The sequence below is a fragment of the Bombina bombina genome, chromosome 5, assembly GCF_027579735.1.
Source record: "Bombina bombina isolate aBomBom1 chromosome 5, aBomBom1.pri, whole genome shotgun sequence".
NCBI classification, from domain to species: Eukaryota; Metazoa; Chordata; class Amphibia; order Anura; family Bombinatoridae; genus Bombina; species Bombina bombina.
The window spans coordinates 393,738,174-393,750,142 of record NC_069503.1 but is presented as its reverse complement, the minus strand read 5'-3'; the positions used below and the strand labels follow the sequence as shown (position 1 = coordinate 393,750,142).

The 11,969-nt window shown below is 39.7% G+C and overlaps 1 protein-coding gene across 2 annotated transcripts in view; it reads right to left on the bottom strand.

Annotated features, from left to right (window-relative positions):
- Window positions 1-322: 322 nt before the first annotated feature.
- Window positions 323-11,969, bottom strand: part of LOC128660401 (ubiquitin-conjugating enzyme E2 E2) — a 746,956-nt gene continuing 735,309 nt past the window's right edge. For both annotated transcript variants that reach the window (XM_053714227.1, XM_053714226.1), the window contains exon 6: window positions 323-1,018. In XM_053714227.1, coding sequence (XP_053570202.1) covers window positions 921-1,018 — 98 coding nt within the window. In that variant the 3' untranslated portion in view covers window positions 323-920. The remainder of the gene's footprint in view (window positions 1,019-11,969) is intronic.

Sequence of the window (11,969 nt, the reverse complement as noted above, 5' to 3'; positions counted from 1 at the left end):
CACTATTTGAAAATAACAAACTCTTGATTGAATAATGAAAAACTACAGTTAAAACACTAAAAAACTCTAAGCCATCTCCGTGGAGATGTTGCCTGTACAACGGCAAAGAGAATGACTGGGGTAGGCGGAGCCTAGGAGGGATCATGTGACCAGCTTTGCTGGGCTCTTTGCCATTTCCTGTTGGGGAAGAGAATATCCCACAAGTAAGGATGACGCCGTGGACCGGACACACCTATGTTGGAGAAAATCATTTTGGGGAATCAGATAAAATGTCACTGGAGAGAAAGATGTTGGAAAATCAAATGTAAGATGGAACTCCGCATAAAATATATATCAGCAGTGTTTTTATTGAGTGCTTAATAACACAAGTGTACACCAACTGCTCCATATCCCGCTAAAGTAATTTACAAGCAATTTTAAATAGATCAAAATACACACTTCTTTTTTTGTTCATTCAGGAAGTCCTCGGGGCGGGGAAAGGGGAGAAACACAGCCTAGTTATGCACAGTGATTCTTGATTTCAAATGTTATATAAAAGTTTGTTCCCTGGAGCATGCACCCACCATGAAAGACTTAAAGTACAAAAAAAAATCAATTCTTAACAAAAAAAAAAATCTAAATATATAGAAAGGAGACAACCAAAATTAAATTATACTCTCCTTCCAAAAGAAAATAAACAAAAAAAAACCAAAACATTGTTACAAGGCTTTCAAACAAAGCTCTAGACTATCACATATTCACACAAACTAAAATTCCCAGGTATTCCTTGGGGAAATTCAAGTTAAAGTCTTAATAAAAACAAAAAGAACATACAGTATTTTTTTTCACAAAATGTTTTTTTTAAAATAAAAAAAAGTCAAGGAAAAGGGCTATTGATGCACTTAGTGAATGTGCTTGCACAGGCTCAGTGTGTTCAGTTCTTATGTAGCGTATCTCTTGGTCCACTGCCTGGCCATTCTGTCATGCTCCGCTCTGTTGGTCATGTACTGAGTGGCGATGCTTCCGACCAGAGGATCAGCTTTAAAAAAGAGAAAAAATGTAATTAACTATATAATGAATTAACACAAACATTTATTGCCTAACAATGCTCAACGGTCAAATCCTTGTTTTATTATCTTTTAATTTCTGCTCTGAAAATGTTCCAGGGCTTTTTGCTTGTTCATTTTTGTGTTCATTAAAGGGACAGTCTAGTCAAAATTAAACTTTCATGATTCAGATAGGGCATGCAATTTTAAACAACTTTCCAATTTACTTCTATTATCTAATTTGCTCAATTCTTTAGATATTCTTTGTTGAATAAATAGCAATGCACATGTGTGAGCCAATCACACAAGGCCTCTATGTGCAGCAACCAATCAGCAGCTACTGAGCATATCTAGATATGCTTTTCAGCAAGTGATATCAAGAGAATGAAATAAATTAGATAATAGAAGTAAATTAGAAAGTTGTTTAAAATGACATGCTCTTTCTAAATCACGAAAGAAAAAAAAAATTGGGTTTCATGTCTCTTTAATGGTTCAAAAAGATCATGCAGTTTTCAGAGATTTTTTATTCTACTTCTATTATCAAATTCACTTTGGTATCCTTAGCTAAAAAAAATACTTAGGCAGGTAGCTAGCAGGTGATTGGTGGCTATGCACATATGCCGCTTGTCATTGGCTCACCAGTTGTGTTCAGTTAGCTCCCAGTAGTGTATAATAGTTTTTATGTTATCGGGCCCATAGTCACATACAAGCAATGGTACAATAACATGCTCGAACACATTAGAATATCTTCCTTGTTTGCACCTTAATGTCCTTATTGTGAACAATGAATAAATGAAGTAAATGTTCAGCCACTATCAGTCATTTTTGTATTACAGAGCTGTCGTCACATTTGCCCAGTCAACCTCTCCATGTGGACAATCTTGTCAGGCCAGTAAAATGGGTGCATGCATAAAAAGAGCAAAATCAATGCATACTAAAAATGACAGGACAACTGTTACTGACAAAATAAGTATGTTAAAGTGAGTAAAAAATAGACAATGTAAAATCCCTTCCACCATATGTTAAGTTATAAAGAAAAATAAACTTATGTTCCCTCAAACATAATAGAGGACTTTTCTCACAGAAATGCTTAGCAGTCAGTGTTTCCATTGGTGTAAGGATTCTTCAGATTTTAGAAGCAATGAGATGAGGAATTATTAATCCAATTTGCATATCAATACACAAAATCATTTGCACCAGTGGACATGATGTTTGATGTGGATATCTGTGAAAAAAGTCACCTTTATATTGTTGAGAATAAGAGAGAGAATACACAGACAATCAGTAAAATCAGCAAACACACTAATGTTAAAATAAATGCCATAATAACTATTCTATTCAGTTTCTACTCATTACACTAAACCATATTTTTGTGTTATTCGGTTTCTCTCATTGAGGAAGCACAAAAATAATTTTAATTGGACAAAGAATGATTTTTATTATAATTCCATTTCATGCCTTTAAATTCTGACAGTGCAATGAAATCACTTATACACGGTAGAACTCCTAACTCCCAGGTTTTTATTATGCAAAACTAGTCTATTGGAATAACTCTGTTTTTATGAGTGCCTCACATAAAAAGTGATACGCTCCATCTGTCCTCACCCCAAGGGGACAGGATGCTTCTGATTGTTCTAAACACTGTGCAGCATTAGCAGAAAACAATAAATGTGCATTTTAGAGAACGCTGGCAAATATGTGGGAAAAGTGTCACCTCCAAATATGCTTTATATAGCATCAATCAACACTTTAAATTTTCTAGAAACCAAAATTTGTATATAGAATATTTGCTATATTACTGGCTCTAACATGGGTCAGAAATTGATTGTGATCTAGTTTCAAAGGTGCTTCACTTCTTTTCTCTTTGTATGATAGTAAAGAATATTGTACCTCAGTCAACATACTAAACATACAATACATACAACATTTATCAGTCAGCAGTATAATTCAGTGTGCACACAAGTTATATATAATATAAAAGTGCACACACACACACACACATACAATAAAAAACAAGGGCAGAGTATTACTAGAAACCATTGGGCCCTGGGGTAATAAATCACCTTGAACGAGTAAGCAATGTTAAAGAAGGCGTTTCTGCTTGACAGATTTGTGGTAGCAGACTTGCTTATGTGAGCCTGTACGGCAACACCTAAAAACCTGCAAATGCAGCTTGATAAATCTTCCAATAATTGAACTACAAAACAATCAATTGTGGATTTTGTATATAAAGTATATTTAAAACACTAAGAACACAAAAGCAATGTTTTATCCACCACTGGGATCTTTTAAAGGTTACACTGACTGCACTCAGTGATACAATTAATTCTTTGAACACCTGAGTGACAGCAGAATGTTGGTGCACCATTTGGGGCTCTATAAAGCCTAGCTGTTTGGTGAATAAGTTCCCCTCTCATCTAGTAGTTACACTATGACAAGAGTTAAACATGCTTGTAATGAAACAATATATATACATTGTATAAGGAAGCAACAAATCGATAACTAACGTACGATGGGTGTAAGTAGAAATCACTGGGCCACAGGCTAAGTGTAAGAAAGTGCCCCAACTTCTTCAAACTCTATGGTGTGCACACATCTGTGTTCCTGATTTGAGACCAGTGCCTGCAAATGCCAGTCTCCCACCAAACTCTGCTTGAATGCCCATGCACTCCCTCAACACGTGGGCAATTGTTGCTCATATCTGCAAGCATGGTCAGTCTCCTGGGGATCACCAGTACTCACACAGACATGGGTAAAGCCTGCAGCTAACTACCAGGGACTGCACTGGCTCCTGGTCTGTGGGACCTTTGTTCCTCCCAGCAGTTGCACCACAATATAGGTCATTAAATAATGCAGGAGGTAGGAACGTAGCTGGGCCAGGTCACCACTGCGCCCCCTGAGATCCCCATTGTTACACCAGTGCACAGTACACCAGAGATTACCTGTTTTACATAAAGTGTATTTTATAAAGTTAAAAACTCTCATTATAATGACATAATTAAAATATAAACCTTTTCGTGTTCATTTTTCCCAAAATACCATCTTAGATTCCTTTGAATAAAGATCTCTCAGATTTTGAGTACAGTAATATATATGTGTACAATTTCTTTCTACAATGCACTAGTATAAATATAGCATTATCTCTGTTCATTGATAAACATAGATCTGTTGTGAAAACATAAGCAGGATAAAGTTTAATTTAATCACGTGATATCCTTTTACTGCTTATAGATTATGTAGCATCACAGGAAATGCACACAATAAAAAGATACATAACCGTCTCTAAAGACACAAAAGTATAAAAGTGGAATTTCCAGAGACCGAGATGCTTTGTACACAGAATGCCAGGCTGTCTATCATGCCACCAGTTTATGATTATATTTTTGCAGATGAGAGATAAATGGGTATCATGTTTTCTTAGCCTTGTTTCTACAGTAGATTTGCATAATCAACAAGTAATAAAAAGAAAATACACTTACTCTGAATTTGAAATGAACAGCAGATTTTTTTTTTTACGAATTTCAAAATGTATTATATCTGCAGGCCCCCTGTATCATGTGACAGTGCTCAGCCAATCACAGACTATGAACTCTTATACATGCTCAGTAGTAGCTGGTGCCTCAGAAAGTGGTCATATAAAAAGATTGTGCACAATTTGATAATGAAGTAAATCGGAAGTCTCATGCTCTATCAAAATCATATTATATTTAACTATAATTTTGCAATTAACTACTGTGCATTTTCTCTCTAAGGGTAATACAACTAGACTATATGATATGATCTAGACTCTGTAGAGCAGGGGCTGGCTACCTTTCATGAGTACTGTGCTAAAGTAATACTATAAAATGACCGGCATGCCAGACTATTTTTTTTTTTAAATTAGGCTTTAAAATGATAATTAATCATCTATAGTTTATTATTATTATTGTATTATTATTATTACATTGTAGTAGTAGAATAATAAAAAAAAAAAAAGCAGTGAAGAGAAGAACAGATTTAAACTTGGTTGTCACGTTACAGGAAAGCCAGGCAAAATTTTATCTTGGCTTATTGCAATACCATCTCCTGATAGGAAAAACATAGGAATCCATTTTGGAAGCCATAAAATCTAGATCTTAATGCTTTCATATTTACCAGGAGAACCACATTTTAGTATTCTCACCACGGCTGTTTAGCACCAGTTTTCTGCCTAACTGCAGCTCATGCCTCAGAAGTCTGAAGCTGTAATATATGTAACAATTATCCACAGCAACTGAATACAATGTATTATAGACACCCAGTGAGAAACTCAAATGAGCAAAGTATACATAGAGATATTTTCATTTGCTGCCAAAGACAAATATAATGACCCATTATCATACAACCAAGCTAGGAGGAAATGAAAGTTCAATTGATTTTACTCAGTAGTATTAAACTGAAGTAGTGTAATGTAGGAGAGCGCAATATTAAAAGAGCCTATATAAATTATTCATGTAAATGTTACCTGGATCAGAAAACTCATTTTAAAATATATTTTTTTTAAGGAACAGGAAACCCCAAATTTTTTTTCATGATTTGGATAGAACATACAATTTCAACTTTCCAATTTACTTCTATTATCAAATTTGCTTCATTCTCTTGTTATCAATTGCTCAATGAACATCATTGCACTACTGGCAGCCAGCTGAACAAACCTAGTTATCCAATCACAAGAAACAAATGTGTGCAGACACCAATCAGAAGCTAGCTCCCACTAGTGTAGGATATGTGCGTATTCTTTTTCAACAAGGGATACCAAAAAAACAAAGCACATTTGAAAATAGAAGTGAATTTAAAACTTTCTTAAAAACAGAATTTATGTTTACCTGATAAATTTCTTTCTCCAACGGTGTGTCCGGTCCACGGCGTCATCCTTACTTGTGGGATATTCTCTTCCCCAACAGGAAATGGCAAAGAGCCCAGCAAAGCTGGTCACATGATCCCTCCTAGGCTCCGCCTACCCCAGTCATTCGACCGACGTTAAGGAGGAATAATAGCATAGGAGAAACCATATGGTACCGTGGTGACTGTAGTTAAAGAAAATAAATTATCAGACCTGATTAAAAAACCAGGGCGGGCCGTGGACCGGACACACCGTTGGAGAAAGAAATTTATCAGGTAAACATAAATTCTGTTTTCTCCAACATAGGTGTGTCCGGTCCACGGCGTCATCCTTACTTGTGGGAACCAATACCAAAGCTTTAGGACACGGATGAAGGGAGGGAGCAAATCAGGTCACCTAAATGGAAGGCACCACGGCTTGCAAAACCTTTCTCCCAAAAATAGCCTCAGAAGAAGCAAAAGTATCAAACTTGTAAAATTTGGTAAAAGTGTGCAGTGAAGACCAAGTCGCTGCCCTACATATCTGATCAACAGAAGCCTCGTTCTTGAAGGCCCATGTGGAAGCCACAGCCCTAGTGGAATGAGCTGTGATTCTTTCGGGAGGCTGCCGTCCGGCAGTCTCGTAAGCCAATCTGATGATGCTTTTAATCCAAAAAGAGAGAGAGGTAGAAGTTGCTTTTTGACCTCTCCTTTTACCTGAATAAACAACAAACAAGGAAGATGTTTGTCTAAAATCCTTTGTAGCATCTAATAGAATTTTAGAGCGCGAACAACATCCAAATTGTGCAACAAGCGTTCCTTCTTTGAAACTGGTTTCGGACACAGAGAAGGTACGATAATCTCCTGGTTAATGTTTTTGTTAGAAACAACTTTTGGAAGAAAACCAGGTTTAGTACGTAAAACCACCTTATCTGCATGGAACACCAGATAAGGAGGAGAACACTGCAGAGCAGATAATTCTGAAACTCTTCTAGCAGAAGAAATTGCAACTAAAAACAAAACTTTCCAAGATAATAACTTAATATCACGGAATGTAAGGGTTCAAACGGAACCCCCTGAAGAACTGAAAGAACTAAATTGAGACTCCAAGGAGGAGTCAAAGGTTTGTAAACAGGCTTGATTCTAACCAGAGCCTGAACAAAGGCTTGAACATCTGGCACAGCTGCCAGTTTTTTGTGAAGTAACACCGACAAGGCAGAAATCTGTCCCTTCAGGGAACTTGCTGATAATCCTTTTTCCAATCCTTCTTGAAGGAAGGATAGAATCCTAGGAATCTTAACCTTGTCCCAAGGGAATCCTTTAGATTCACACCAACAGATATATTTTTTCCAAATTTTGTGGTAAATCTTTCTAGTTACAGGCTTTCTGGCCTGAACAAGAGTATCGATAACAGAATCTGAGAAACCTCGCTTCGATAAAATCAAGCGTTCAATCTCCAAGCAGTCAGCTGGAGTGAAACCAGATTCGGATGTTCGAACGGACCCTGAACAAGAAGGTCTCGTCTCAAAGGTAGCTTCCAAGGTGGAGCCGATGACATATTCACCAGATCTGCATACCAGCTCCTGCGTGGCCACGCAGGAGCTATCAAGATCACCGACGCCCTCTCCTGATTGATCCTGGCTACCAGCCTGGGGATGAGAGGAAACGGCGGGAACACATAAGCTAGTTTGAAGGTCCAAGGTGCTACTAGTGCATCCACTAGAGCCGCCTTGGGATCCCTGGATCTGGACCCGTAGCAAGGAACTTTGAAGTTCTGACGAGAGGCCATCAGATCCATGTCTGGAATGCCCCATAGTTGAGTGACTTGGGCAAAGATTTCCGGATGGAGTTCCCACTCCCCCGGATGCAATGTCTGACGACTCAGAAAATCCGCTTCCCAATTTTCCACTCCCGGGATGTGGATAGCAGACAGGTGGCAGGAGTGAGACTCCGCCCATAGAATAATCTTGGTCACTTCTTCCATCGCTAGGGAACTCCTTGTTCCCCCCTGATGGTTGATGTACGCAACAGTCGTCATGTTGTCTGATTGAAACCGTATGAACTTGGTCCTCGCTAGCTGAGGCCAAGCCTTGAGAGCATTGAATATCGCTCTCAGTTCCAGAATATTTATCGGTAGAAGAGATTCTTCCCGAGACCAAAGACCCTGAGCTTTCAGGGATCCCCAGACCGCGCCCCAGCCCATCAGACTGGCGTCGGTCGTGACAATGACCCACTCTGGTCTGCGGAATGTCATCCCTCGTGACAGGTTGTCCAGGGACAGCCACCAACGGAGTGAGTCTCTGGTCCTCTGATTTACTTGTATCTTTGGAGACAAGTCTGTATAGTCCCCATTCCACTGGCTGAGCATGCACAGTTGTAATGGTCTTAGATGAATGCGCGCAAAAGGAACTATGTCCATTGCCGCTACCATCAACCCGATCACTTCCATGCACTGAGCTACGGAAGGAAGAGGAACGGAATGAAGTATCCGACAAGAGTCCAGAAGTTTTGTCTTTCTGGCCTCTGTTAGAAAAATCCTCATTTCTGAGGAGTCTATAATTGTTCCCAAGAAGGGAACCCTTGTTGACGGGGATAGAGAACTCTTTTCCACGTTCACTTTCCAGCCGTGAGATCTGAGAAAGGCCAGGACGATGTCCGTGTGAGCCTTTGCTCGAGGGAGGGACGACGCTTGAATCAGAATGTCGTCCAGGTAAGGTACTACTGCAATGCCCCTTGGTCTTAGTACCGCTAGAAGGGACCCTAGTACCTTTGTGAAAATCCTTGGAGCAGTGGCTAATCCGAAAGGAAGCGCCACAAACTGGTAATGTTTGTCCAGGAATGCAAACCTTAGGAACCGATGATGTTCCTTGTGGATAGGAATATGTAGATACGCATCCTTTAAATCCACCGTGGTCATGAATTGACCTTCCTGGATGGAAGGAAGGATAGTTCGAATGGTTTCCATCTTGAACGATGGGACCTTGAGAAATTTGTTTAAGATCTTGAGATCTAAGATTGGTCTGAACGTTCCCTCTTTTTTGGGAACTATGAACAGATTGGAGTAGAACCCCATCCCTTGTTCTCTTAATGGAACAGGATGAATCACTCCCATTTTTAACAGGTCTTCTACACAATGTAAGAACGCCTGTCTTTTTATGTGGTCTGAAGACAACTGAGACCTGTGGAACCTCCCCCTTGGGGGAAGTCCCTTGAATTCCAGAAGATAACCCTGGGAGACTATTTCTAGCGCCCAAGGATCCAGAACATCTCTTGCCCAAGCCTGAGCGAAGAGAGAGAGTCTGCCCCCCACCAGATCCGGTCCCGGATCGGGGGCCAATATTTCATGCTGTCTTGGTAGCAGTGACAGGTTTCTTGGCCTGCTTTCCCTTGTTCCAGCCTTGCATTGGTCTCCAAGCTGGCTTGGCTTGAGAAGTATTACCCTCTTGCTTAGAGGACGTAGCACTTTGGGCTGGTCCGTTTTTACGAAAGGGACGAAAATTAGGTCTATTTTTTGCCTTGAAAGGCCTATCCTGAGGAAGGGCGTGGCCCTTACCCCCAGTGATATCAGAGATAATCTCTTTCAAGTCAGGGCCAAACAGCGTTTTCCCCTTGAAAGGAATGTTTAGTAACTTGTTCTTGGAAGACGCATCAGCCGACCAAGATTTCAACCAAAGCGCTCTGCGCGCCACAATAGCAAACCCAGAATTCTTAGCCGCTAACCTAGCCACTTGCAAAGTGGCGTCTAGAGTGAAAGAATTAGCCAATTTGAGAGCATTGATTCTGTCCATAATCTCCTCATAAGGAGGAGAATCACTATCGAGCACCTTAATCAGTTCATCAAACCAGAAATATGCAGCTGTAGTGACAGGGACAATGCATGAAATGGGTTGTAGAAGGTAACCCTGCTGAACAAACATCTTTTTAAGCAAACCTTCTAATTTTTTATCCATAGGATCTTTGAAAGCACAACTATCCTCTATGGGTATAGTGGTGCGTTTGTTTAAAGTAGAAACCGCTCCCTCGACCTTGGGGACTGACTGCCATAAGTCCTTTCTGGGGTCGACCATAGGAAACAATTTTTTAAATATGGGGGGAGGGACGAAAGGAATACCGGGCCTTTCCCATTCTTTATTAACAATGTCCGCCACCCGCTTGGGTATAGGAAAAGCTTCTGGGAGCCCCGGCACCTCTAGGAACTTGTCCATTTTACATAGTTTCTCTGGAATGACCAACTTTTCACAATCATCCAGAGTGGATAATACCTCCTTAAGCAAAATGCGGAGATGTTCCAACTTAAATTTAAATGTAATCACATCAGATTCAGCCTGATGAGAAATGTTCCCTGAATCAGTAATTTCTCCCTCAGACAAAACCTCCCTGGCCCCCTCAGATTGGATTAGGGGCCCTTCAGAGATATTAATATCAGCGTCGTCATGCTCTTCAGTAACTAAAACAGAGCAGCCACGCTTACGCTGACAAGGGTTCATTTTGGCTAAAATGTTTTTGACAGAATTATCCATTACAGCCGTTAATTGTTGCATAGTAAGGAGTATTGGCGCGCTAGATGTACTAGGGGCCTCCTGAGTGGGCAAGACTCGTGTAGACGAAGGAGGGAATGATGCAGTACCATGCTTACTCCCCTCACTTGAGGAATCATCTTGGGCATCATTGTCATTATCACATAAATCACATTTATTTAAATGAATAGGAATTCTGGCTTCCCCACATTCAGAACACAGTCTATCTGGTAGTTCAGACATGTTAAACAGGCATAAACTTGATAAGAAAGTACAAAAAACGTTTTAAAATAAAACCGTTACTGTCACTTTAAATTTTAAACTGAACACACTTTGTTACTGCAATTGCGAAAAAACATGAAGGAATTGTTCAAAAATCACCAAATTTTCACCACAGTGTCTTAAAGCCTTAAAAATATTGCACACCAAATTTGGAAGCTTTAACCCTTAAAATAACGGAACCGGAGCCGTTTTAAGCTTTAACCCCTTTACAGTCCCTGGTATCTGCTTTGCTGAGACCCAACCAAACCCAAAGGGGAATACGATACCAAATGACGCCTTCAGAAAGTCTTTTCTAAGTATCAGAGCTCCTCTCACATGCGACTGCATGCCATGCCTCTCAAAAACAAGTGCGCCACACCGGCGCGAAAATGAGACTCTGCTTATGCTTTGGGAAAGCCCCTAAGAAATAAGGTGTCTAATACAGTGCCTGCCGATATTATTATATCAAAATACCCAGATAAAATGATTCCTCAAGGCTAAATATGTGCTAATAATGAATCGATTTAGCCCAGAAAAGTCTACAGTCTAAATAAGCCCTTGTAAAGCCCTTATTTACGATCGTAATAAATATGGCTTACCGGATCCCATAGGGAAAATGACAGCTTCCAGCATTACATCGTCTTGTTAGAATGTGTCATACCTCAAGCAGCAAGAGACTGCACACTGTTCCCCCAACTGAAGTTAATTGCTCTCAACAGTCCTGTGTGGAACAGCCATGGATTTTAGTTACGGTTGCTAAAATCATTTTCCTCATACAAACAGAAATCTTCATCTCTTTTCTGTTTCTGAGTAAATAGTACATACCAGCACTATTTCAAAATAACAAACTCTTGATTGAATAATAAAAAACTACAGTTAAACACTAAAAAACTCTAAGCCATCTCCGTGGAGATGTTGCCTGTACAACGGCAAAGAGAATGACTGGGGTAGGCGGAGCCTAGGAGGGATCATGTGACCAGCTTTGCTGGGCTCTTTGCCATTTCCTGTTGGGGAAGAGAATATCCCACAAGTAAGGATGACGCCGTGGACCGGACACACCTATGTTGGAGAAATGACAAGCTCTATCGGAATCATGCAAGTTTAAGTTTGATTTTTCTATCCCTTTAAAGATTGAAAACATTGTCAAATAATCTCCCCATAACCACATTTGTAACTTGCAAAGTTACAGATTAAAATCTTTAAAGCATTTTCTGCAAATGGCTCACTTATTTGACTTATATCTATTACTGTAACTCTGTGCACTAACTGAATTGGCACTTTAACAATTAGGGACATGTTTTTAAGGAAACTAACAGAATACATTAAT